This window comes from Theropithecus gelada, chromosome 12 (genome assembly GCF_003255815.1).
Source record: "Theropithecus gelada isolate Dixy chromosome 12, Tgel_1.0, whole genome shotgun sequence".
Lineage (NCBI taxonomy): Eukaryota > Metazoa > Chordata > Mammalia > Primates > Cercopithecidae > Theropithecus > Theropithecus gelada.
This window is the reverse complement of record NC_037680.1, coordinates 92691889-92719345: the sequence shown is the minus strand read 5'-3', so window position 1 is coordinate 92719345 and position 27457 is coordinate 92691889. Positions and strand designations below refer to the sequence as shown.

General features: G+C 43.8%; 2 protein-coding genes across 5 annotated transcripts in view; one reads left to right on the top strand and one right to left on the bottom strand.

The window, feature by feature from the left end:
• Positions 1 to 2323: 2323 nt before the first annotated feature.
• TMEM169 (transmembrane protein 169) lies at positions 2324 to 23751 on the bottom strand. Of its 4 annotated transcripts, XM_025405502.1 has the most exons (4): positions 23637 to 23751; positions 23382 to 23463; positions 9225 to 9617; positions 2324 to 5174 (listed from the first exon to the last, which is right to left on the bottom strand). In XM_025405502.1, exons 3-4 carry the CDS (start codon positions 9493 to 9495, stop codon positions 4552 to 4554), a joined length of 894 nt encoding a protein of 297 aa, XP_025261287.1. In that variant the 5' UTR covers positions 9496 to 9617; positions 23382 to 23463; positions 23637 to 23751; the 3' UTR covers positions 2324 to 4551. The 4 variants fall into 4 exon arrangements, with proteins under 4 accessions (XP_025261287.1, XP_025261285.1, XP_025261286.1 ...); XM_025405500.1 differs by lacking the exon at positions 23382 to 23463; XM_025405501.1 differs by lacking the exon at positions 23382 to 23463 and having other exon boundaries at positions 23641 to 23751.
• A 105-nt stretch (positions 23752 to 23856) lies between these two features.
• PECR (peroxisomal trans-2-enoyl-CoA reductase) overlaps positions 23857 to 27457 on the top strand; it is a 41886-nt gene continuing 38285 nt past the window's right edge. Inside the window, exon 1 of the mRNA XM_025405498.1 lies at positions 23857 to 24048. Coding sequence (XP_025261283.1) covers positions 23925 to 24048 — 124 coding nt within the window. The 5' untranslated portion in view covers positions 23857 to 23924. The remainder of the gene's footprint in view (positions 24049 to 27457) is intronic.

The window sequence follows — 27457 nt, the reverse complement described above, 5'->3', positions numbered from 1 at the left end:
AGTGTGTCTCCCCAGAATTCATATGTTGAGATCCCAACCCCCAATATGATGATACTTGGAGATAAGGCCTTTGGGAGATGATCAGATTTAGGTCATGAGGGTGGCCCTCCTGATGGAATTAGTGCTTCTGTGAAAAGAAACAAGAGCCTAAGAGATGCTAGAACTCTCTCTTTCTCACTCTCTCTCTCCCTCTGCCTCTGCCTCTCTCCCCGCTCAAAGAGGTCATGTGAACACAGAATGAGAAGATGGCCACTTGCAACCCAAGAAGAGATCCCCCCAGCCTCTAGAACTGTGAGAAAATTAATTTCTGTCATTTAAGCTACCTAGTCTATGGTATTATCTGTTATGACAACCCAAGTCTGTTATGGTAGCCCAAGCAGACTAATACAAGCACTGAGCACCAACAGCCCCAAGAGTAACCTGGATGTCACCCAGCACCAACTTGGCAGCCATGCAAGTGAGGCTGTCTAGGGAGAAGATCCTCCCTAGGAAGCAATCTCAGCACTAGAAACATTGAGCAGAGACTAGTAGTTTCCACCAAGCTCTGCACAAATTACAGAACTTTGAGCAAAGGAATCAAATGGCTATTTTGGTGGGTTTTTTTTTTTTTTTGGTTTTGGTGTTGAGACAGGATCTCACTCTGTCACCCAGGCTGGAGTGTAGTAGCTCTATCTTAGCTCACTGCAACCTCCACCTCCTGGGCTCAAGCCATCCTTCCACCTCAGCCTCCCAAGGGGCTGGGACCACAGGTGCACACCATGCTGTTATTTTAAGCCATTGTGTTTTAGGTGTTACAGCAGTAATAAATAACTGAAACAACAGAGATTTTTTTGAACTATTGCTACAATGTAGACAATGTGCTCCCTTCAGGTAGTTAACAAAGGCAAATAAAATTTTTATTTTGTAATTATAATTTAAGTTGCTGGAATATGTTTGCATTTGATATTACCTTGAAAGTGAACTATATGAGTAATGACTTTGTGAGCATTATAAAAAATTAAAACGTACAGGCTTTGTGCTCTGACAGAGAGCTGTTACAATGGTTATATGGGTAACTGAGAAAATAGGTAGAATATTAACAGAGTACAGATATGAAATAAAATTTTATATCCTGGCCGCCATGGTGGCTCATGCCTGTAATTCCAGCACTTTGGGAGGCTGAGGCGGGTGGATCACCTGAGGTCACGAGTTTGAGAGCAGCCTGGCCAACATGGTGAAACCCCATCTCTACCGAAAATACAAAAATTAGCCAGGCATGGTGGTGGCGCACCTGTAATCCCAGCTGCTGGAGAATCGCTTGAACCCAGGAAGCAGAGGTTACAGTGAGCAGAGATCACACCATTGCACTCCAGCTTGGGAGACAAGAGTAAAACTCCGTCTCAAAAAAAAAAAAAAAAAACAGTTTATATCCCAAACAGATGTGAGCAGTGAGATGTCCACTAATATTTTTCAGCATTGCACAAATTAAGCTCCAGGTAGCCATTCCGAAATGGCAAAATGAAACTTTCACATCATCTGAAATTAGTTATTTTTAAGATTTAGAATCTTGTTTTATAGAAAATCATGCGTTTTACTCTTCTTGGATGTGAAGTGAAATGAAGGGTGCTACCTAATGTCAATAGACAAGATGACTTGGAAACACATCAGTGTCACCGTATGGGCCAGACATGGTTTATTGAGCTCAGTACATTATGGCTGTTAAGCAACTGGAAAATATAGTCCTCCTCCTTGACATTCACCACGATGATCAGGTAACTATGAGCCAAAAGAATTGTTCAAATATGGTATTGAACTCTCCAGTTTCTCCTCTAATGGTCTCTGTGGTGTTTGCTGAGAGTAAAGATGAGACACTTTGGTTCTTTTTGGTTCTGTTTTTCCTTCCTCTAGTCTAGGCTTTTACATACCTCTATAGAACCCCTTTGAAATGATTTTAATTTACAAGCCCATTTCTTCCACTAGATAAAGGCCATGTCAACTTTATCTAGGTATCTCTTGGGTATGATCTCATCAACATCCCACACTCTTCCATGGCACCACAGCCACTTTACCTGTGTCCTAATCATGACTTTTTGGCTTTTCCCCTTGGTTTCCCCAACCCCAGAAAAATGGGACAAATGTGGTTGCAAGTTTCTAATGTGGTTTGTGAAAATAGTCCACCTAAATAGAATTCCCCAAAATTAGTGAAGCGTGGAAAGAGTCCAAACATAAGGACTCATATTAAGATCATTACATATATAACATACATATAGGACAGCCATCATGCTCACCCTTTTTCTGTAAGCCATAGCATTCAAAGCAATTTTGAAGAGCTTCAAAGACAAAATGAACAAATGATAATCAGACTTTATTTTTATTTTGTCTTCATTTTAATTGTTCATATCTCTGCAAATGCACCATAGAGCACCAAGGTTAACATTAAAACTGTTGGGCACTTTTTTTCTTGTCAAGCTAATAATAGTTATTTAAAAAAAAAAAAAAAGAGTTCTTCTGAAGGTGGAGCTCAGCACCATACATCAGGCAAATGTCCTGGGCTCTCTGTGGGGAGCATGACCAACTCCTGTGGTTTGATTCATCGCAGCAGTTCTTTCAACAGCTTTGTTTTGAGATATGAACAAAAGAGCACCAGCTCTTCTTATAAGGACCCAAATCTCCCAATTCTGCTGACTTCTTAGGAGTTGATATTTTGAAATTAGAAGGACACCCTTAGGTGGGACCTGTTTTTATTTTTTTAAGTTCAGAGTCTGTTAATCTGGATTAATCTGGTTTACACTCCCTACAGGCCAGGAAGACACAAGTTTCTCAGCACAGCAAAGATCATGTCTGTGGTTAAACTCAGAAAGGTCTGAGGGAGTAAAGCTCTGAGTGAGGTTTCACCAAACAAGAGAAGGCTAAATCTGGCTTCTTTGTGCTTAGGGCTACTGATCTTTGTTGGAAGAAACTTTGGCAGATGCAATTCCTCCCTTGCTGGTCTTTAATCTAGGTTAAATAACACCACTTCGTCCCACCTCCACCACCAGGACAAAGAGTTATGCTACTATTATAAATTGTACTCTCCTGTCCACTATTCCTTTCCAAAAACAAATCACATGACATTACAGAAGCTTAATTGCAAAGTATATGAGGTGCTAATATCTATGTATAGCATATTCGAAGTATATGTAGCTAATATCTATATATAAATTCTCTGTGTAAGATTCAGGCCTAAATAAATAAATGAATAAACGAATGAATGAATAAATAAATAAATAAAACCATATTAGCAGTTTGGGGTTCTGAATGTATTTAAATGATCATTGTGAGGCAAACATTCTGACTTGCCTACCAAAATAACCATTCTTTCCTATAATCCCAGCACTTTGGGAGGCCGAGGCAGGCGGATCACCTGAGGTCAGGAGTTCAAGACCAGCCTTGGCAACATGGTGAAACCCCATCTCTACTAAAAAAAATACAAAACTTAGCCGGGCTTGGTGGCATGCGCCTGTAATCCCAGCTACTCGGGAGGCCAAGGCACAAGAATCGCTTGAACCCGGGAGGCAAAGGTTGCAGTGAGCCGAGATAGTGCCACTGCACTCCCGCCTTGGCAACAGAGTAAGACTCCGTCTCAAAAAGCAAAACAAAACAAAACATAAAACAAATAACCATTCTTCCTTTTTCTCTTCAATTAGTGTGAACCCAATATTTAGCTGAGAATATAGCTACCCAGCCCAACAACTACATTTCCAGCCTCTTTTGCTCATGAGATCATTTGACTGAGGTCTTGCCAATGAGATATAAGAAGAATTGAGTGGGACTTCTGGGAAGTCTCCTTGAACAGGAAGGGTGTGTGCTTCTCTGCCCTTTCCTCTATTTTATCAGAAACATGGTTGTGATGGCTGAAGATGTAATCAGCACTGGGATGTTGAGGATAAGGGTGAGAAGGGTCACACCCTACTAATGGTAGAGAAATAGAAGAAGCCTGGGACCTGGATTACTTCACAGGGTCCCAGGATAGTCTGCCTCCAGACTTCTGTACAAGAAAGAAATACACTTCTATCTTGTTTAAGCCACTGATATTTTAGGGTTTTAATTCTATGCAGCTAAATCTAAATCTAAATGATGCACACAAATGTTTACCTTCTGCTACACTGTGGTAGCCCAGCTTCCTAAATGTCTCACTCCATCCCTGTCTATTATCTTGGTGGATGTGGTTACCCCTGAGGTTCTTTATTCTCCCTGACACATTTAGTCACATACTCCCCTCAGTTCTAGGCACCGGTAACACCTTCAGGCTCCCAAAATGACACACAGGAGAGTTCCGTTGTCCTAGATAAATTGTGATTTTAGGGCAGGGAATCAAGAAGAGTTTGTCCATTGGATGAACTGCTTTGGCACAATTGCTCGTCTGTTCCCTGCCCTCCTGGAACCCTCAAGATGATAAAACTGATCAGTATGGACTATGGTTTCCCAGAAGAACTGCAGAGAGCAGGGGGTAATTTAAAGAAAGAATCTGCTGGAATTGTAAGATGATATATAGGCTACTGGGGCCAGAGGAGGAAGTAAGTTGTTGGGAGTTTAGACCGTGGAGGTTTCTACCTCTTGGATGGGGTCCTTGTTGGAGAGAGTGCTTGAGATATTGTCGGATTCAAGCAACTCTACAATGCTGTAGGGAGAACAGTCCTCTAGACCCAGCTTGCTGCAGAGCCAGCCACAGAAGCCTTTCTCCATGTCCCGGGCAGCTTGCCACCATGCTCCCCAGGACCACGAGAGCTGGACCACAGCGGCGTAGAGGCCCAGGGAGGAAGCCATGGCCATGATGAGCACTGGATAGAAGAGAATGAGGCAGGGGCAATACGAGATCTTGTGCCAGAAGGTCCTTTCCTCATTATACACGAGGAAGATGTTGTACCAGGTGATAGTGCCGTAGTAGAAAGAGACAACAAAAGAGAGAATGAAAACCACAGGCAGGCAGACCAGCGTCCAGAGGACCACATGGGGCCCACGGTCGGCTCCCACCTGGCAGGCCATTCTTCCTTCAGGCGTCGTTTCCCTTGATGACTCTTTAGGCTTGGTCAGTTCCTGCAGCTCTTTCTCTGTCAATGTGACATGGATGTCCACCATCTGACCCTTTTTCTTCCCTCGTGTGATGGTCCCAGTTAAGGTGACATAGCGGCTGTCCAGAGGCAGGTTCCACATATCTGCAGGGTACAAAGGAGGTGAGAGTCAAGATCAGAAGAGTGGGCATTGCATCTCCATGTCGCACCCTCCCAGGCTGGGCATGAGGACAAGAGTAGCCTTTTTTACAGCATCTGGCACAGTCCTGAGTCAGTGATTCAATGGTGGACTGAGTGGGTCTCCCTTGGGAAGGCGACCACTGGTGTTATTGCTCCCACGTGAACTCACACTCCTTGTGCCTGGGCCCTGATAAAATTGTGAGGCATGTTAAGCTTGTTTTTCATGTACTCTCTCTGCTTTTGGGGGCCTCAATCTTGGCACAATCTCTGTGGCATGGAGGAGTGTGAGGAACTTTGATACAGACATGATGCAAATGATGATCCTATTTCTAGGTAACCGGTGCTGTGAAGATACTGTTCCTGTGTATCAACTACTCTGTCAAGACTGCATGTGTGTGCACTGGACTGATGGACAGCCACCACCTTCCCTTATCATGCCTAGTTCTGTGCTTTCTGAGAGGGGGCCCCTCACATGCCTGATCCAGCCCTCACATCTAGGGGCTGCACGCACACACACATGCATCCCACATATACCATACACATACACCCTCTCACATACTACATACACACCATACACACACACACACACACACGCCATCTCCCATACACACGACACTGTCCCATACACACAACACACCATGCACGTCACATACACATACCACATACATACCCCATACACACACCACATACCCCAAACACCATACATAACACATACACCACACACATGCGCCACACAACCTCCCCACACCTGCCACATACAACACATACATACACATGCCATATACACACCACATACCCATACATACCACACATACACATAACATACACACATCACACACCACACACACCCCACACACACATAGACACATCACACACACCACACATACACACACCATACATGCACACAAATGCTACCCCCCACGCATTCCACATATACGCACTACACATACCCACCCACATGCCATAGGCACACACCACATAATATACACATTCTACACACATACCACATACCCATACATACCATACCACACATACCATACACATACACACACCACACACATACCACCCACACATACATACACCATATACTCCCCCATACCACACCACCCACACCCATCCACACACACAACACACCACACATCACACACATACCATACAACACACACAAACAGCCCACACACCTCCACATGCACCACACCCACACCGCACACCACACATACACACACATACATGACACACCCACACAGAACCAAATAGCCATCTTCTGGCCACCCTAGAAGTCTGGGTGGGGATGGGAAAATACAGGCTTTAGGCAGGCATGGACCTTGGGCCCTGTGGCCTCCTTGCCCCACAGCTGAGAGATAAGACGAAGTCACTTAAAGAGCAGGGCCCTGGATAGTGGCAGGAACTCTGCTTACCCAGAGAAAAGGAATGTGCAGTCCCCCAAGCCCCATCTTTTCCCAGTCTTCATCACGGTAAACACCACCATCTATCCTCTCTGTCATTCCTGTCAATCACCCAGGAGTCATTATTGATTCCCCTCTTTCCCTCACTCCCTGCCTCTGGTCAATCAGCAAGTTCAGATTGCATCCTGAATCCAGCTTTCTCCTGCTATCACCTGAACTTCTCCATTAGTGCTACTGTTGCTGCAGGGACATAATAGTCTCCCATTAGCATCCAGTCTTAACCCTTATAATTCATTCTTTATAGAGAAGCCAGAGTGATCTTTTACAAATATAAATGAGATGATGTCTCTTTGCTTAAAAGTCCTCCATTGCCTTCCTCTTGCACTTGGAACAAATCCCAAACTCTTTGCCAAGACCTGCAAGGGTCACCAGGATCCATCCCCTGTCCACCTTCCTGGCCTCCTCTCACCATCCTCCCGCTTATTCCCTATACTCCCTACACTGAAATAACTCCTTTCCATAAACAGGTCAAAGCTGCTCTCACCTCAGGGGCTTTGCCCTTGCTGTTCCGCCTGCTCCAAAAACTCTGCCCTAGAACTTTTCATGGTGGCTCCCTCATGTCATTTGGATCAATTCAAATGTCACCTCCTCAGAGAAGGCTTTCACAACCATGCAATCTCTCCCCCACCACCTTCCACCCTCCACCAGTACTCATCTTCCCATCAGCGTGGTTTTGTCATCTTTGGAACTCATACCACTACCTGAAAAAGTATCTTTTATTTGTTGACTTGTTCATTGTCTGTCTTTCCCTGAAGGTCAACTGCAGAAGAGCAGGGAAATTGCTTATCTTATTCACTGTGAGCATATGTCTTAGAGATCTATCTATCTACACAAATAGATCTGCCTCATCTCTCTGCGGCTGCACAATAATAATAATTATTATTATTTTTTTTCGAGACAGAGTCTTGCTCTGTCACCCAGGCTGGAGTGCAGTGGCAGGATTTTGGCTTGCTGCAACCTCCACATTCTACAAACACACATTATCCACCTCCCAGGTTAAAACAATTCTTGTGTCTCAGCCTTCGAAGTAGCTGGGACCTCAGGCATGCCCCAGCACACCTGGCTAATTTTTGTATTTTATTAGAGATGGGGTCTCACCGTGTTGGCCAGTCTCAAACTCCTGTTGTTGGTCTCAAAGTCCTGACCCCACGTGATCTGCCTGCCTTGGCCTCCCAAAGTGCTGGGATTATAGGTGTGAGCCACTGTGCCCAGCCTCCATAATAATTCTTAATACAAATACATCATAGTTGCATTAGCTGCAACAAATATTCATATACATGCCTCCTTATACAAGGATAACATGGGCACAAGTTTCATGGAGTAGATATTGATAATTTCTGGGTCATGAGGTATGCATGTTTTGAACTGTGAATTTTACTAAATATTTAATAAATGTTGACAAGTTTCCTCCACAAAGTAGTTGAGGCAGTTTCCACTTTCACTAAGGTGCATGAAGTATATCCATTTTCTCATATTGATGTATTCATATTTTTTTTTTTTTTTTTTTTTTTTTGAGACGGAGTCTCGCTCTGTCACCCAGGCTGGAGTGCAGTGGCCGGATCTCAGCTCACTGCAAGCTCCGCCTCCCGGGTTCCCGCCATTCTCCTGCCTCAGCCTCCCGAGTAGCTGGGACTATAGGCGCCCGCCACCTCGCCCGGCTAAGTTTTTTTTTTTGTATTTTTAGTAGAGACGGGGTTTCACTGTGTTAACCAGGATGGTCTCGATCTCCTGACCTCGTGATCCGCCCGTCTCGGCCTCCCAAAGTGCTGGGATTACAGGCTTGAGCCACCGCGCCCGGCCGATGTATTCATATTTTACCCAATTTTTGGTAAGCCTACATGGGAAGGAATACTATATCTCATTGTTGTCATAATTTGCCATATGATTTTCTTATGGCAAATTTTCTCATAATTTTCTTTATTTATATGAAAGTCAACAATTATTATTTTATATACATTAAGTAGTTAGCATAGTCTGCTTGTGTTACCAATTTTTGTGTATAAATCAGCCTCTTCCATTACATTAGGAATTCTGAAAGGGTGGAGATTTCTGTACTATCTAGAAAAAATGTAATAGGTGCTCAGTAAATACCATTTGTTGAATGAAGACTGTAATATTGCGCCAGGCGCAGTGGCTCATCCTATAATCCCAGTGCTTTGGGAGGCTGAGGCGGGTGGATCAATTGAGGCCAGGAGTTCGAGACCAACCTGGACAACATGGTGAAACCCAGTCTCTACTAAAAATACAAAAATTAGCAGGGCATGGTGGAGCATGCCTGTAGTCCCAGCTACTCAGGAGGCTGAGACAGGAGAATCGCTTGAACCCAGGAGGTGAAAGTTGCAGTGAGCCGACACCACGCCACTGCACTCCAGCCCGGGTGACAGAGCAAGACTCTGTCTCAAAATAAATAAATAAAAGATGGTAATATTGCAAGAAGAAATGTATCACCAAGAAGAAATAGGTCAGTAAGCATATGCCTGTCTGTTCTGGAAGATGCCCTTTTGGTTTCCTTCTCATGGCTTTAAACACGTGGGCTAGAGAGACTTACCATCATCCACAGGGTAGTCTAGGAAATCATCTCCCTCCTCCTCTTTCGGCCGATCTCCACCTTCTGATTCACCGGGCTCCTCGTCTGTTTTCTCGTTGTCTGAGCGGTAGATGATGATGGATTCTGGGCGTGACTCTTTCCTCTTCTTTTTCCTGCGCCCTATTGTGGATTCGCCATCCAGCGCCAGGGCAGCAGCCACAGCCTTCCTGAGAGAGCCCTGGTGGGGGCTTGGGAGCTGGACCTGGCCTTCTACTGCTGCTGGCTCTTCCATCCCAGCCCTGACGTCTACCTATGTATTATAAAGAGTTGGACTTCTTTGAGCAAACTCACAGTTCACACATCACAGAGCTTCTTCCTAGATGGGGCTATGCATGTCCCAAGGATGCATTCCACCTGAAAGATAGGAAAGCAAAGCCATCAACAGGAAGCAAATGGGGTGAGATGGACAGGAATGTGGGAAAGGATCCTCAACTTGGCAGAAGCCTTCCTCTCCCTTTACTTCTTGCAACACTTTATTTTGGGAGTGCAATAGAAATCTCTTACAATAGATAGTGAATAAACTTTTGCTACAGTAATATTTTTATCATTTATACAAACATATAATATTTGGCAAAATCCATGTGAAGGAATACTATATTTCATTGTTGTCATAATTTGCATTTTCCTTATTCATATGAAAGTCAACAATTTTTTTTTTTTTTACATACATTAAGTAGTTAGCATAGTCTGCTTGTGTTACCGATTTTTGTGTAGAAATCAGCCTCTAGTTGGAGCATGCAGAGTATAAGGAAGTTGGGTGAGGAAGCCTTACCAGTAACTGAGAGTTAAGAATCACAGGTAGGCCAGGCGTGGTGGCTCACCCTGTAATCTCAGCACTTTGGGAGGTTGAAGCGGGTGGATCACCTGAGGTCAGGAGTTCGAGACCAGCCTGGCCAACATGGCAAAACCCCGTCTCTACTAAAAATACAAAAATTAGCCGGGCACAGTGGTGGGTGCCTGTAATCCCACTACTTGGGAGACTGAGGCAGGAAAATTGCTTGAGCCTGGTGTGGGGGTGGGAGCAGTGGAGGTTGCAGTGAGCCGAGATCATGCCACTGCACTCCAGTCTGGAAGACGGAGTGAGACTCTGTCAAAGGAAGAAAAAAAAAAAGAAAAAAAAAAAAAGAAAAAACCACAGGTGGCTGGGACCAGTATTCCAGACTTCTGGCTATTGAGTCATACATTAAAACTATACTCAAATGGATAAATATAACATTAAGCAAGCCACTCAAAGATGGTACAACCTCACCAACCATGTCTACCTTGCTATTCTGTAAAGGAAATCTGTCTCCTGGCTTCTTGTCAGCCCACAATCTCAAAAAGTTGCTGGGATTTGTCCTATCACATGCTGCACGAGCAGTGGAGAGGCTTCACTTTCACCCTTAAAATAACATTGTCTCTCCACTTTCTGTTCTGGACAGCGCAGGTCTATATACCTGTCCTTCATTATTTTTCCTGGTAACTTATTTGTTAAAGAAAGCAGGTCATTTATCGTGCAGATTCTCATAGTCTGGTTTTTGCTGATTGCATCCCCACAGCATATGCCTCTGAACTCTGTGTTATGAGTTGATAGTTACATAGAAAGTCTTGATCAATTTCATGTTGAAATGTTTTTGGTTGATGGTTTGTTTTGTTTGGCAAGACAACTTTAGAGGTGGTGTTTTGTACTTGCATTAGAAGTCCCCTAATGTCTGGTTGACTCTTTTTGTGAAGTTAATGCCCATTTATGGCCATTGACTATACCCATTAAATCATTAGGGGTTACAGAATGATGCTATTCCATTTCTCTCACTTCGTCATTTATTAGCTAGAATACTGTCATGCACTTTTAACATACCCAATATTAGCTAGAATACTGTCATGCACTTTTAACATGCACTTTTAATCCTAGTGAAAGAGGCAAATGTTCCTGCTGTTATGCAATATTATTGGCATTTATACTGTGAAAAATAGCATAAGAACTATAGTGGCACCCCCTATGGATATAAAAAGTTTCCAAGCTATTTACCAAAAAATTCCCCACTTTTCAAATAACTGTGCATATTATTGAGAATAGCAAGCTTCTACTCACAACCCTGCTGCCTTCAAGGCTGTACACTCTTCAGCAACTCCAGGTTACTGGCTGTTACTTTTGTTCCCAACTCCCAAATCCCTCACTGTATTTCAGTGCTCTCTGAGCTTTTCCTTTCTTGCCACATGTACACCATTTGCCATCCCTTTATTCCCAATAATAAAGCTTCTTCTCCTCTCATGTGTATTCAAATGTTCCCAGTGTCTAGTGGACTGGCCCAATGGATGGGAGTGGGGCAGTGGAGAGAAGAAAGAAACAAAAATTTCACTAGGCTCTAGGATTCCACTAGGCTCCATTCATTTTGAAGCAAATCCCATGTCTAAAAATTATATATCTTTGGTAATTACCATGTGACAGGAAGGACTGTATATCATATCTCTTCAAATGCCAAAATACATATTTTTTTTCTCATTTCAATGTTTCTAAAATTTAGGTGAATTTTAAGCCCAATGGAATGGCTTTTTCTCTCCCTCCAGGCAGGGGAGCTCTCCTCTGCTGCTGTCTCACCCAGTATTTCCTCTGTCCTCTGTTAATTTTCTTTTCCTTTTTTTTTTTTCTTTGAGACGGAAGTCTCGCTCTTTCACCCAGGCTGGACTGCAGTGGCGCTATCTAGGCTCACTGCAAGCTCCGCCTCCCGGGTTCACGCCATTCTCCTGCCTCAGCCTCCTGAGTAGCTGGGACTATGGGCGCCCGCGCGCCCTGCTAATGTTTTATATTTTTAGTAGAGACGGGGTTTCACCGTATTAGCCAGGATGGTCTCGATCTCCTGACCTCATGATCCGCCCGCCTCGGCCTCCCAAAGTGCTGGGATTACAGGCATGAGCCACGGCGCCCGGCCCCTCTGTTAATTTTCTTTGTCTTTCTGTTGGATTGGCAGGTGTTGGATCTAAATTAACTTTATACCTGGGCACTTAACCCAATGCCTGGAATAAATCAGGCACCCAGCGACAGAATTGGGAATCTTAGTGGTAGGATCCACAGGAAGAAATGGGCAGGTTTCACTACATCCTCACTGCCTGACTTTGCCTGGGGGGTGTGCTGTGGGCAGAATGAGCGCAATTATCTTTAAATTCTTATACATGGAGCTTTCTGGACCAGGAGACTAATTTGGCTGAGGTGTCTAAAAGTACAAAGATGTACACAGGGAGAAGCAGAGGAGAGAGCCCTCCGAAGGTAAATAGCTCCCGAGGACAAGTAATCCAACCGTTAGAATGCTGAGCAGGCCTTGGGCAATGATGAACTCGACCAGGGCTCTTCTACCAAAGTGGCCTCAACACAGAGGACAGCGGACCTCTACCCACAGGAAACTGAATGTGGAGGCTGAACGCGATCCACCCCCAGGTGAAGATTTTCAGGTTTTGTTGTTAAATATATGTATGTGTATATGTATATGTATATGTATATGTATGTACACACACACACTTTTTATTATTACTTTAAGTTCCAGGATATACATATATATGTATATCTATATATATACTCATACATATGTATATATACACAAATGTGTATATATACACATTTCTCATTCTACTCTCTAAGTAGAATGTTTAATACAAAAATGTTTTCCCTGATCAAGTCCTCTTGTAAACTGACACTCAGAAAGCTGCATCATGGTAATTCTATGGTAGGAACGACCTCTGAACAAACCACTTTGTACCTACTTGAAGGGTGCAATGATCATAGCTTGGGAGGCCACCCTAATCCACTGTGTTTTCCTACTTAGATCTTCTGTTTTTCTCTGTAGTGTCCTTGGCCCTTCTATACACTGTAAGTTTTCATACTAGGGGTTGAGACCCTGAGGAGATTAAAGGACCAGAACTTCTGAGCTGGGAGAAGGCTTATGTTCTGTACTCCTTACTCCTTCTTTGAAGATGTGCCTAGATGTTCAGAAGGGAGACAGAAACGTTAAAGAGTACATGTGAGAAGGCAAGTTGCAAATCTCATACTTCTCGTTCCCTTTTCCTCTCTCTTTGTTGAGGGGGTAGTGCTCTAGGAAGATGTGGCAGGGCAAAGTGAACACATGCATGGAGATCATGACCCTTATTAATGGGCCTTACAAACAAAAAAAGGTAGCCGGGTGTGGTGGCTCATGCCTCTAATCCCAGCACTTTGGGAGATCAAGGCAGGTGAATCACTCAAAAAAATTTTTTAAATTTAATTTTAAAAAACATAAAAAAGCTATGGTGTTCGACACTCTTGATTTGGTTGGGCACAATGGGAGAGGCCAATGTTAGATAACAGGAAGAGCTTCCTGAGCCCAGGGACAGACTAATATAGAAAATAGTAGCTAAGAGAAGCTTTGGAGTCTCTTGGGGATATAAAAGATAAACGTGATCATCTTGTCAACTGATGGCGGAGAGGGACAATCCTATCGGAGGCAAAAAGAGAGATGACTTTTGAACATCCCATTAAAACCTTAGATAAGAAATATGAAATGTAAAGGTTGGTGAGCTCCTGGCCATTCACATTAGGGGGCTATTTTTTGCCTCAGGCACAGCTCATTTTAGAAAGGTGCCCAGCCAATGTCTACTCACAGTAGTCACAGGACAAAGACACTGTCCTTGATTTACCTTGAAACATGATTTCCTCATCTCCCTACAATTAGAACATTATCCTTTGAGACTACAAAATATTCCCACAAACTTAGGAAAAGATGGATTGTTTTGTAGTCATGGTAAAAAGTAGACAGTAGAACCAGTTTTAAACCTGTTCAATTGATTAACAACAATCTCCCTCAGCGTCTTAGTCCATTTGAGTGGCCATTAAGAAAATACCGTAGACTAGATGGCTTATAAACAACAAAGATTTATTTTGTACAGTTCTGGGAGCAAAAAGTCCAAGATCAAGGTTAGGGGTTTGGTTAAGGGCTCACTTTCTGGTTCATAGAGGGTGACTTCTGACTGTGTTTTCACCTGGTTGAAGGAGGAGCTGACTAGCTCTCTGGGCCTCTTTTTTTTTTTTTTTTTTGAGAGGGTGTCTCACTCTGTCACCCAGGCTGGAGTACAGTGGGGCAATCTCAGCTCACTGCAACCTCTGCCTCCCGAGTTCAAGTGATTCTTCTGCCTCAGCCTCCCAATTAGCTGAGACTACAGGCGCCCACCACCACGCCTGGCTAATTTTTGTATTTTTAGTAAAGATGGGGTTTCACCATATTGGCCAGGCTGGTCTCAAACTTCTGACCTCATGATCTGCCCGCCTTGGCCTTCCAAAGTGCTGGGATTACAGGCGTGAGCCACTGAGTCCAGCCTCTGGGTCTCTTTTATGGGGGTACTAATCCCATTCCTGAGGACTCCACCTTCATGACCTAAAGCCTCACCTAAAGCCATCACCTTGGGGGCTAAGATTTCAACATATGGATTTTGGGAGAACACAAACCATACCATAGCACTCAGCAAAGTTGTTTTTGGAAATTAACCCATCAGTCAGTCCTTTGTTTCTGCAAGTCAATCAGGTGAGTGACTCTGTCCCTGTTTGGCTGACTTTCACACTAGTGTGAGTTGACTTTTGGCCAATCAGGGTCTGGCACTCTGATGTTGGCTTTCAAAAACGTGCTCACTTAGGCAGTTGTTGATTTAACATGTTTAAAACCAGTTCTGGTGACTACTTGTTATCACGAATACTGAAAAAACAGTGTTTTCCTAAATTTGGGGGTATTTTTTATTGTTTCCTGCAAGGCTGGAATGATATCAGATGTCTCAGTACTAGAATATGAATTATCTGTTCTCATGCAACAAATTACCCAAAAAGTAAAGGTTTAAAATAATAAAAAAGTTATTATCTCACACAATTATGTGTGTCAAGAAACTGGGAGTGCCTTAGCTGGGTGGTGAGTAGTCTTCTCTACCTGCTTCCTGCTTATAGAATTTGGAGGTCCAAAAGCCTTTTGTTTTGTTTTTGTTTTGTATGGTTTCTGAACCTTTTAGTGTTCTGTGAACAGAATTTTCTTAAAAATTCTGTGGGATTCCTATAAATAGTTTCTCTGAGTCAGAAATGTGAGAGTGGCTTAGCTGGTTTTGTTTCAAGATCTCTAAAGATGTCAGGGCTGCAGTGATCTGAAGGCTTGAATGAGGCTAGATCTGCTTCCAAGATGGTTCACTCACATAATGCTGACTCAGTTTCTCTCCACGTGGGCCTCTCCATGGTCCACCTGAGTGTCCTCATGAAAGTGGCTGGCTTCCCCCAGTGTGAGTGGTCTGAAAACAGGTATTTTCTTTGACCACCCTGACTTGACTCTTGATCCCATCTCTTCCTCATCTTTGATTTCCTCCTTCTCCAATAGCTCCAACTTCCTTCTACTGGCTCTTTCCCCTTTGCCTTCAAACAAACTCAGAGTTCCTTATCTAGAAAAAAATAACTTTACCTTGCCACTTTACTCTATCTGATATCCCATTTTTTTCTCCACCAAGCTTTTCTATCAAATAGTTTATAGCCACTCATATCCAGTTCCTCCTGCAATCTTCTGCCCTCTTTTTCTCCCCACTCCCAACCTCCGTACACACACACACACACATGCACGTGCAAATCACTTGCAAAGATGATTTAGGCCAGGAAATTAGCATGTATCAAGCCTTATGTGTCAGGCTGTAAGGTAAACTCTTTATAGACGTTACCTTACTTGCATGTCTCAACAAGCTTGACAGGTAGGTCTTATTTTCCTCACTTGACCTATTAGGTTCAACATGTTAAATATAGCAGTGAGAGAACTTGGGTTTAACTCTATACTTGCATAACTCTAAAGTCCAAGATTTCCCCACTGAGAGTTAGAAGTCAAGGCCGGGTGTGGCGGCTCACGCCTCTAATCCCAGCATTTTGGAAGGCCAAGATGGGTGGATCACTTGCAGTCAGGAATTCAAGACCTGGCCAACATGGTGAAACCCTGTCTCTATTAAAAATACAAAAAGTAGCTGGGTGTGGTGGCGCATGCCTGTAATCTCAGCTACTCAGGAGGCTGAGACAGGAGAATCGCTTGAACCTGGGAGGTAGAGGTTGCAGTGAGCTGAGATCGTGCCACTGCACTCCAGCCTGGGTGAGAGAGCGAGACTCTGTCTCAAAAGTAAAATAAATAAAATAAAATATAATGAAAATAAAAAACTAGAAGTAGTCAAGTTGTAGTAGCTGCAGTGAGCAGCTGATGGTTTTTGGGTTTTTGGTTTTGTTGTTTGCTGTCGAAAACCCTATTTCTCCTTCATTTGATGACAGATCCACTCATTTCGGTGAGGAACAGTCTTGAAAGTGCCTGATGGGATCACAGTGACCACTTCGCCATTCTTACTCTCCTTGTCACACCAGTGCTGTTAATTCCACTAATTTCCAAATCTTTCTTGAACCTTCCCTCACCTCCTTTAACTTTCTACTCTCTCTTTTACCTCTCAAACCTTCCTTCTGTCTCTTTTGCTCCCTTATCTGCCTTCTCCAACCCATAATTGCCAGTATTTTGTAGGCCCGATTCTTAATTCATTGTCCTCTATTCTCAATAACACACTCTGTTCCTCCTGTTGAAATATACAGCCTTCCTGCACACAGCTGTAGGACCACTGCTATACCAAGAACACCCAAATCTAGATCTCAAGACTGTATCTCCAATAGCCTGGCAAATATTTTCTAATTGAATTCCCATCATTTTAGCAAAGCATGTTCAAACCAAACTCATGTTTATTTACAGCAGACAACCTCTCAGTGTTACTAAGAGGAAAGGAAAAGGGGGAAAGGACAGGAGAAAGGGATGAAGAAGGAAACTCCACAACATTTGTGGAGTTTACTGACTGTATAATTTGGTAGGTTCTGTGTTAATTGATTATATAGCTCAGGCATTATCTCACTTAATTACACATTCAAAAAGTATTTATGTATTCATTTATTTTTAGAGATAGGGTATTTCTATGTTGCCCAGGATTGACTTGAACTCCTAGGCTCAAGCAATCCTCCCACCTCAGCCTCCTGAGTAGCTGAGACTACTGTCATGTGCCACTGTGCCCAGCTTCAGTAAATACGTATTAAGTAATACTATGTGCTAGATATTGCACAATTGTTCTAGGTACAACAAATCTTTTTTTTTTTTTGAGACACAGTCTCGCTTGGTCACCCAGACTGGAGTGCAGTTGTGTAATCTCAGCTCACTGCAACCTCCATCTCCAGGTTTAAGCGATTTCTGTGCCTCAGCCTCCTGAGTAGCTGGGACTATAAGCATGTGCCACCATGCCCAACTAATTTTTGTACTTTTAGTACAGATGGGGTTTCACCATATTGGCCAGGCTAGTCTTGAACTCCTGACCTCAAGTGATCCATCTGCCTCGGCCTCCCATAGTGCTGGGATTACAAGTGTGAGCCACCATGCTGACCTAGGTACAACAATTTTATGAAGCAAGTATTATTTTGCAGACGAGGACACTTGGACTTAATAATAGTAACAACAGAAACTTATTGGATGTTTATTGTGTGCCAAGTGCTCTAAGTACTTTAAAATAATCATATTGTTCAATATTCACAACAAACCAATGAAGTAGGTACTGTTTTTATTCCCATTTAGAGGAGAAATTTGCTCAAGCTTACATAGCTAGTAAGTGGTGGGGATGGAACTCACACCCAACTTTGTTAATTTCAAAGCCCATGTTATTTTCATTGTGCCATACTACTTGCCAACATTTATCCAAAGATCTATAAACTTCTAGAATGTTCTTTGATGAACCCATTTCCTATATGAAGGACATATTTCCATATACCTAATAATAATTAGTCTCAAAGTACTGCTAGTCATTCCTATGAAATCTTTTTGTTAATTTGTTCATTTGAATTTCTCCTACCACCATATGCCAGAATATAGCCTTCATACTACTTCCTGTAAACTGGAAGTCATTCTAAAATAGAAGACATTCCTCTACCATTTTTTACCATATTAATGCTGATTAATAAACAAAACAAAACAAAACAAAACAAAACAATATTTTTATTTTGTCTTGCCATTACTGACTAAAATACATCTGAAGGCCTGTCTGGTGTCTGAGGCTCTCCATATTTGCGCCCCACCCTAGGATTCAGAAACAGTTTTCCCCCTTCCCTTTCCCACAACATGACTACTCAACACATCTGCTTATGTTGATTTCTTCATCTTTGTCACACTTCTCCACCTTTTTCAAGCCTGGCTCAAGACACACTCACTCACTCACGTCCTTTCCTGTGACTACCCCAGCCCCCACGTCCTCTCCTCCCACCCTAACCCTGTGTTGCAGGTGTATGGTGAGAATTCAATGAATGGCCTAGTATAAAATGCCTAATACATGACTGACCCTTCATAAATACGTTTCTATTCCCTTTATTTGGCCTCCTTCTATATGCAATGTAATAGCATTTGCCATCTGAACCATACTCTTAATACTTAATTACACAGCATTTCATATCATTGTATGGATTATAGATGGCATCATGAGTTTTCATTCATCTTCCTAAGTAGATAACAAACTTCTAGAGATCAGGAACTCTCTTACTCTTTTTCTTCACCACCAACGGGAAAACCCCAGGGCTGGACATATAGGACTAAGACAGTATGTATTTGTTGACTTGATAGGACAGAGAAGAGAAAATGCCTTACCAGAAATATGACATAAATAGCTGTTAAGAAAGAAAAGCTTAATTCTCTTCCCCATTTTTGTATACTTTATTATGCTGTTAGTATTTGATCTGAGAAGCAGGTTCTAAACATCTCTCCTTCCTTTTAGATTTCATAAGAGAGAGGTTAAAAGAAAATTTTACCCAATTTCCAAGGCTTTAATCAATAGACTTGAGAGGAGAGAGAGGACTTTGTTCTTTTCTCTGGAAGTTAAGCTGTGCCCATCTTCCACTTCCACTTCCAGTCTAAAGATTATTAATAGGCTGGTCACGGTGGCTCATACCTGTAATCCCAGCACTTTGGGAGGCCGAGGCAGGTGGATCGCTTGAGATTAGGAGTTTGAGACCAGCTTGGCCAACATGGTGAAACCCCCTCTACTAAAAAATACAAAAATTAGCCAGGCATGGTGGCACACACCTGTAATCCCAGCTACTCTGGAGGCTGAGGTAGGAGAATTGCTTGAACCTGGGAGGCGGGTGACTTCACCCTGGGTGACAGAGCGAGACTCTGTCTAAAAAAAAAAAAAAAAGATTATTACAAATGTGATATTACAGAGTGTTAGCTTCAAGCAACCATTAACTCTGGACTCTTGGTCATTGTAGGGGGGAAAACAGGTTTTTAAGAACATGCTTATACTCTAGAACTCATGCTTAGAATAACTGCTTTTAAGCCACTTTTGAAAAAAACTATCCAGATAATTCTTTTTTTTTTTTTTTTTTTTTTTGAGATGGAGTTTTACTCTTGTTGCCTTGGCTGGAGTGCAATGGCATGATCTCAGCTCACCACAACCTCTGCCTCCCGGGTTTAAGCAATTCTCCTGCCTCAGCCTTCGGAGAGGCTGGGATTACAGGCATGCACCGCCATGCCCAGTTAATTTTGTATTTTTAGTAGAGATGGGGTTTCTCCATGTTGGTCAGGCTGGTCTCGAACTCCCAACCTCAGGTGATCCGCCCACCTTGGCCTCCCAAAGTGCTGGGATTACAGGCATGAGCCACCACTCCCGGCCCAGATAATTCTTAAATTCATCTACCCAACTTTCCCATCTCCACTGCTTCTCCTCTGGTCTAGGAGGCCACTGTCTCTTAACTGTGGTTCTAAAAAAAAATGCTCCTATCTTCCAGCTTCCACTCTTGCTGCCTTCCAATCAATTCCTCACTCAGCAGTAAGAAACATCTTTTACTTAATTTTTTTTTTTAAATTTTTTGAGACAGAGTCTCGCTCTGTCACCCAGGCTGGAGTGCAGTGGCATGATCTCGGCTCGCTGCAACCTCCACCTCCCCGGCCTGATTCGCCTGCCTCAGTCTCCCAAGTATATGGGATTACAGGTGTGTGCCACCACGCCCAGCTAATTTTCGTATTTTTAGCAGACATGGGGTTTCACCATGTTGGCCAGGCTGGTCTCAAACTCCTGACCTCAGGTAATCTGCCCACTTCAGCCTCCCAAATTGCTGGGATTCCAGGCATGAGCCATGGCACTCAACCAGAAACATCTTTTAAAAACATAAAGAAAATCAGATTGCCAGGTGTGGCAGCACGTGCCTGTCATCCCAGCTTCTTGGGAGGCTGAAGCAGGAGAATTGCTTGAACTTGGGAGGCAGAGGCTGCAGTGAGCTGAGATCGCTGCCATTGTATTCTAGCCTAGGAGACAGAGTGAGAATCCATGTCAAAAATAAAAATAAAAATAAAAAAGAAAATCAGGCTGTTTTCTGCTTAAAATCCTCCTGAAACTTCCTACTGTTATACAGGTGGAAGTCCATGTGGCCTAAGGACCTCCTGATCCTGCCACTCCATCTATACCACCATAGGAGGTACACTATGCTCCAATCACACTGGCTGTATATTTATTCCTCAAGAGCACCAAATGCTTCCAAATGCTTGAGGTCTTCTTCAGTGCTGTCTACTTTGCTGCTCTGCCACTCCACCCCTGCCTCTTCCTATGCCCGTTTTTTTTTTTTTTTTTTTTGAGTCCTTGTTCAAATGTCTCCTCCTCTGAGCCCTTCTTGACAACCAAACTAAAAACTTGACTCCCTGCTCTGCCTCTCATTATTCTTCATCACAACAGCTTGTTTCCTGTATGAGACTTACCAACATTTGTGATTATTTATTTTTCTTTTACTTATGTATTGCATAGCTCTTCTACTAGACTCTAAGCTCTATGAAGTGGTACCATAGAAGACGACCAAGTAGATGTTCGATAAATCTTTTTAAGTGACTGGGTGAAGTGGTAGCAACTCAGGAATAGCTTATTTCTGTGAAAGCCTGAGACTAAGGAGAAGTTTAATAAAAAGACATCAATAAGCTCCTTTATATGCCTCGTTACGGCACAATTGCTAGGGAGTTTTGCTTCGAGGTGGGGGCAGGACCAGATGCCTCACTGACATTCCTTCAGCACTGAGATTCTGGAAGTCTAAATGTTGAGAATCCCACAAGCCCCTGTCAGTCTGAGCTAGCAGCTGCTTTGCAGAGGGGAGAAAATAAAGTTACCAGGCAGATGGGGTGGGGGAGGGGTGGGAAGATGAAGGCAGTCATTGCTAATGGGGTATGACAGAGCCATGGGGAGAGGTTTGGGGGTGTGGGAGGACCTTGGCCACAGGAATGCCTTTTTCCCCAGGACAAAGAGGGCAGTGACACAGAGCACAGGGAAGAGCAGCATTTGATTCAACCAAAGGAGTGGTCAGTGCGGCATGGCGTGGTTGCCTTGGGAAGAGATGCCTCAACTGGAGGCAGAATTAAAATCTGAAACAAAGAGCATCCAAGCAACAGAACTATTGCTGTGCTTCCAGGCCTTTTCGCCTGGAACTTAGTGAATTCGTGGACTTTCAAACCCTGACAGAGGTCAGAGGCAGAGGCAGAGATCATGCCTCCTAATTTTAAACAAAAGATCACTTGAATAGACCCCAAAGCTCTCTTAATCGCAGGTTCTGCCTGGATTGTGAAAAATTGCCTTCTGACTGCTCATCCTGCAGCTTCCTTGCAGCTGAGGAATGGCACCTTGTCATCCTCAGTGGGCATCACTGGCTTGCAGCCCCCAGTCCCTGTTTCACTGGAAGACATCAGAATCCCACTCTCAGTCTACTCGGCAGTCACACGGAAGCTGCAGAACAGCCAGATTCCCACTGACCCGTCCTGGCACACCTCTGAGAATCCATGGGTCCAGATCAGGGCATAAATCATGTTAAGTTATATCTTCAGTAAAGTTATCATTTAAAAGAATTTAAAGTGTCCCCACCCACAAGAAAGCAAGCCTGAACTTTTCTTGAATAAGTTACCCCTCAGAACTGAATCAATATTTCTTTTCCTTAAAAAAAAAAAAATACTTTGTCATTGGGATCAAACCAAGAAGAGTTATATTTTTCTGCAACAATACTTTGAGCTTTCCTGTTTGAATTTACTTTGTTTTAAAGGAGGTGATGGTGTTGTGATTTTGAAAAATTGGTCCTAATTACAGAACTGACTTAAGTAGTAGAGGTAAGTGATTCCTGGATAAACTATCTAGCAAATGGCAACCAGGAGATTTATCCTTTTCTTTAATGAGTGTAGATTTGAATCTGTCAGCAACAAAGATAGAGGGAGAAGTGTTTCTAAAAAGAGATCAGAGAAGGACAAGAGGATGGAGGAACAGGGAAGTGTAGCTTCCAACAAGAACCGCAGCCTGGCTGGTGGGTGGGACCTCATGGAGGAAGTGATGTCTGATTCCTCTGTCAACCAGACCCATTTCCAAATGGCTTTTGAATCCTAGGTGGTAGGTCCAACAAAAGGATGATGGCATTTATTTGCCTTTATATCGTTTTAATACCTGTCAGGGGAAAATGCAACACTCTGACAACAGCCTTAGAAATAGCATCCCACCTGGATTGTTAAGACCACGGCAACTGGCACATTTGGCCAAGTTCTTATGGTGAAGTCTCAGTAGGCCAGTCCAGGTGTAATCTGACTCTGGTGGGTTGACAGCGGGAAGCGAGATGAAAAATAAGGAGCAGATCTGAATAATAAATCACTGTTACTGGGCACCAAAACACAGATGAGAAATTTCCCTCATCCTCAGCAGGTTCACCCTCCTGCACAAGGAATCAACTACAGGACATGATCTCAAACACCTATAGATGCATCTTGCAGGAAGCGTACACCCTTCAATGAAAGATCCTCTTCTGGACTTGCTATGCAGCCCAGCTGAAATGGATCAGGTCTCAAATCTGGTAAAGATGATCTTTCCCCTTGATTTTTGGGTGGGGAGTGGGAGGTGAGACAGGGGTGGGCCTGAGTTTATTTTTTAAATCGTGTATTCTCTTGGTTCTGTGGAAAACTGCAACCGTATCTCCTCTTCTCCTTCACTCTCTCCTCCCGGGCTCCCTCCCCAAGGATGAAAGGATCTGAAAGTCGGATTTCTCACCCTCAGCTAAGCCTGCCCTTTCTCCCCTTCCCAGCCAGCAGCACACAGCACCTGGAGCCCCAGCATCACCGACGTCCGACCCTGGCAGGCGGGCGCAGCGAGGGCGCCGAGCTGCAGCCCTTTTCCAGCTGCACTGGAAATTTAATTATAATTAATCGTGAGAGCTTCAGCCTTGAGGATTGAATTTTTGAAATAGAGCACACCCCGCTGGTTTCTTTCTGGTCGCTTTTTTTTTTTTTTTTTTGCATTTCCCTTCCACCCTCCCCAATGGCATCGAAATTTAAGAAAACGAACGAGGAGTCTCACCCACACCTGCCCAGGGACCGACGCTGGCGGAGGATGCGGACAGCCGGCGAGGAGCTGTTCTGCTCGTGGAGGATGCGGCTTTGCCGCGGCCCGCGGGCGGGGCGAGGGGCGGGGCGGGGAGAGGGGCGGGGCGAGGGGCGGGGCGGGGCAGGGCCGGGCAGGGGAGGGGGCGGGGTCCTGGCTGTCACGTGGGCTCGAGCCCTGCCCGGCCCTCCCGCCCGCCCGCCTCGACTGGCTCTGAGAACCAGCAGGGCCCCCGCTCAGCTGTTCTGGCACGCCGCTGCAGAGATGGCCTCCTGGGCTAAGGGCAGGAGCTGCCTGGCGCCTGGTTTGCTGCAGGGCCAAGTGGCCATCGTCACTGGCGGGGCCACGGGCATCGGAAAGGCCATCGTGAAGGAGCTCTTGGAGCTGGGTACGTGAGCGGGCCGCTGGTGCACAGAAATGGCTGGGGTGTCCTGGGGTAACCTGGAATCGGGAGCCAGGGGCTCTCGGCGAGGCGGGGGAGTGCGGAGCTGCAGAGCAAAGCGGGGGCAGGTGTAGGCGAAATTACGACCACCATGGAGACAAAAGAGAGCAGCTCTTCCTAAGGAATTGTGGAGCCACTGGTTAAAAACTAAAGGGACCACTCAGGCCAAAGAGACTGTGCCCGAGATAGGCAATAAAAAGAGCAGTGACACATGCTGTGCAATTAGTTTTATATTCAGATTTAAAATTCATCCATTCTATATGCTTAATGTGAGTGATTAGGAAACGTGGGAAGACTTCATTTAACTGGAAAAAATTGTAAGCATACTGAGAGTCTCTCATAGTATCTTCTCACGTCTCTTAACCACAGCAAGGAAATACGCTGAATATTTACCTTAACTTGGGTGAAGGAAGGCCTTTGTAAACATTAAGTGAGGGAATAAACCACAAAGGGGAACATAAATCAGTCTGCCTGTATGAAGGTGTAAATCCTCATTGAATTAAAAAAATGTATAAAGTTTAAGGGCATATGAAGAAAAATATTTACAACATCGATAAATTGTTTGTTGGTTTTGAGATAGGGTCTCACTCTGTTGCCCACGCTGGTCTAGAACACCTGGGTTCAAGGGATCCTCCTGCCTTGCCTCTGACTCCCAAAGTGTGGGGATTACAGGCTGAGCCACTAGACTCGGCAAAGAAAAAATCCAACACCCTGATAGAAAAATTAGACTAATGGTATGGACTAAGTGTTCCAAAAGAACTACAGACAGGCAAGAAGCATATGAAAAAAGAATCAACTTTATTGGTAATAAAATATAAAACAGTAAGATTTCATTTTTCTAACAAAATTTTGAAATATTGGGAAAAATTAAAGTGTTGATGCAGGAATGAGAAGGCAGGAATGTAAATTATTACAAAATTTCTGGAGGGCAACTTGGAAAAAAAGATCCAAAAACCTTCACAATGTTTATGCTCTATGACAGTAATTCCTTTCTCAGGAATTTAAAGAAACAGAGTCAAGCAAAGATTTTCATGCAAGGATGTAGTCTTGAGTAGTGAAAAAATGGAAATTACCTAAAAATCCAATATGAGGGAAATAGTTAAATCAATTACAATGAAATATAATGCTTCCATTTAAATATCTTGCTATTTGTCCTGGCAAGGTGGCTCACGCCTGTAATTCCACACTTTGGAGGGCTGAGGCGGGCAGATAACCTGAGGTCAGGAGTTCGAGACCAGCCTGGCCAACATGGTGAAACTCCATCTCTCCTAAAAATACAAAAATTAGCGAGGCATGGTGGTGCACACCTGTAGTCCCAGCTACCTGGGAGGCTGAGGCACAAGAATCACTTGAACCTAGGAGGCAGAGGTTGCAGTGAGCTGATGTCAAGCCACTGCACTCCCGCCTGGGCAACAGAGTGAGATTCCATCTCAATAAATAAAGAAATAAATATCTTGCTATTGAAGACTTATTTGGATAAATGCATACCGTATTACTGGGAAAAGTAGAATTCTAAACCTAATAGCATTCCAATTTTACTTTTTTTTTTTTTTTGGGGGGGGATGGAGTTTCACTCTTGTTGCCCAGGCTGGAATGCAATGGTGCCATCTCGGCTCACCGCAACCTACGCCTTCTTGGTTCATGTGATTCTCCTGCCTCAGCCCCCTGAGCAGTTGGGATTACAGGCATGCCCCACCTCGCCTGGCTAATTTTGTATTTTTAGTAGAGATGGGGTTTCCATACGCTGGTCAGGCTGGTGTCGAACTCCCAACCTCAGGTGATCCGCCCGCATTGGCCTCCCAAAGTGCTGAGATTACAGGCATGAGCCACCGTGCCTGGCCCAGTTTTGCTTTTAATAAAAAATACACATGCAGGGCTGGGCGCGGTAGCTCACGCCTGTAATCCCAGCACTTTGGGAGGCTGAGGCGGGTGGAGCACGAGATCAAGAGTTTGAGACCAGCCTGGGCAACCATGGTAAGACAGGGTTTCTTTTTTTTTTTTTTTTTTTTTTTTGAGACGGAGTCTCGCTCTGTCGCCCAGGCTGGAGTGCAGTGGCCGGATCTCAGCTCACTGCAAGCTCCGCCTCCCGGGTTTACGCCATTCTCCTGCCTCAGCCTCCCGAGTAGCTGGGACTACAGGCGCCGGCCACCGCGCCCGGCTAGTTTTTTGTATTTTTTAGTAGAGACGGGGTTTCACCGCGTTAGCCAGGATGGTCTCGATCTCCTGACCTCGTGATCCGCCCGTCTCGGCCTCCCAAAGTGCTGGGATTACAGGCTTGAGCCACCGCGCCCGGCCAAGACAGGGTTTCATGTGCCTGTAATCCCAGCTACTCAGGAGGCTGAGGCAGGAGAATTGCTTGAACCCAGGAGGCAGAGGTTGCAGTGAGCCAAGATCACACCACTGCACTCCAGCCTGGGTGACAGCAATACTCCGTCTCAAAAAAAAAAAAAAAAAAAAGTATTATACATGCAAAAATAGACCGGAAGGAAGTTTATAAGATTTTTAGCTATTTTTCTGAAAATAATGTTAATTATGAGTAATTAAAATTGTCTTCGTCTTTTAAATATTTTTTAATGAACCTCTGAATTACCTTTGGTTACCACTGTTTCCAACATCTAGCATAGTATGAACTGAAAAAGAAAACATCTATATTTTTAGCTAAAAAAAAAAAAAAGCAAAAACATTTCCTAATGAGGCCATGATGTAACCTCATCACCATTGCTGCCAAGTTTATTCTCAACACCAAACTCTCTCCTTTTTCAGGAAAATCTATAAGAAAATCAGAATCGGTTATCAATTCATGCAAAGGTCAGCTACTAGGCTTCTCAGCAGATGCATAGGACCCTAGTTCACCTTGAAGGACTTTCAGTGGGATTTTACGTATTTGAACTTTCATCCTGTTGCATAAGTGTGCTATTCGAACTTTCATCCTGTTGCATAACTGTGCACTGGCCAAAAACTACACCCCTGGAATAAGGTGATAAAGTGTATTTTTCTTACCACAAACTAAAACATTAGGACAATGGTCTTGTAATCTTTTGGAAGACATGGATCTCTCTGAGATTCTGATAAAAGCAATGGAGTGTCTTTTGAGAAAAAAACATCATATACTTAAAATTATATATAGACAATTATTTTGTTGTATTGGAAATGGATTTCCTTCAGTGAAGGAATATAATATAATATTTTATATATATATATATTTTTTTTTTTTGAGATGGAGTCTCGCTCTGTCACCCAGGCTGTAGTGCAGTGGCACAATCTTGGCTCACAACAACCTCTGCCTCCCGGGTTCAAGCAATTCTCTGCCTCAGCCTCCTGAGTAGTATTTTTTTTTTTTTTTTTTTTTTTTTTT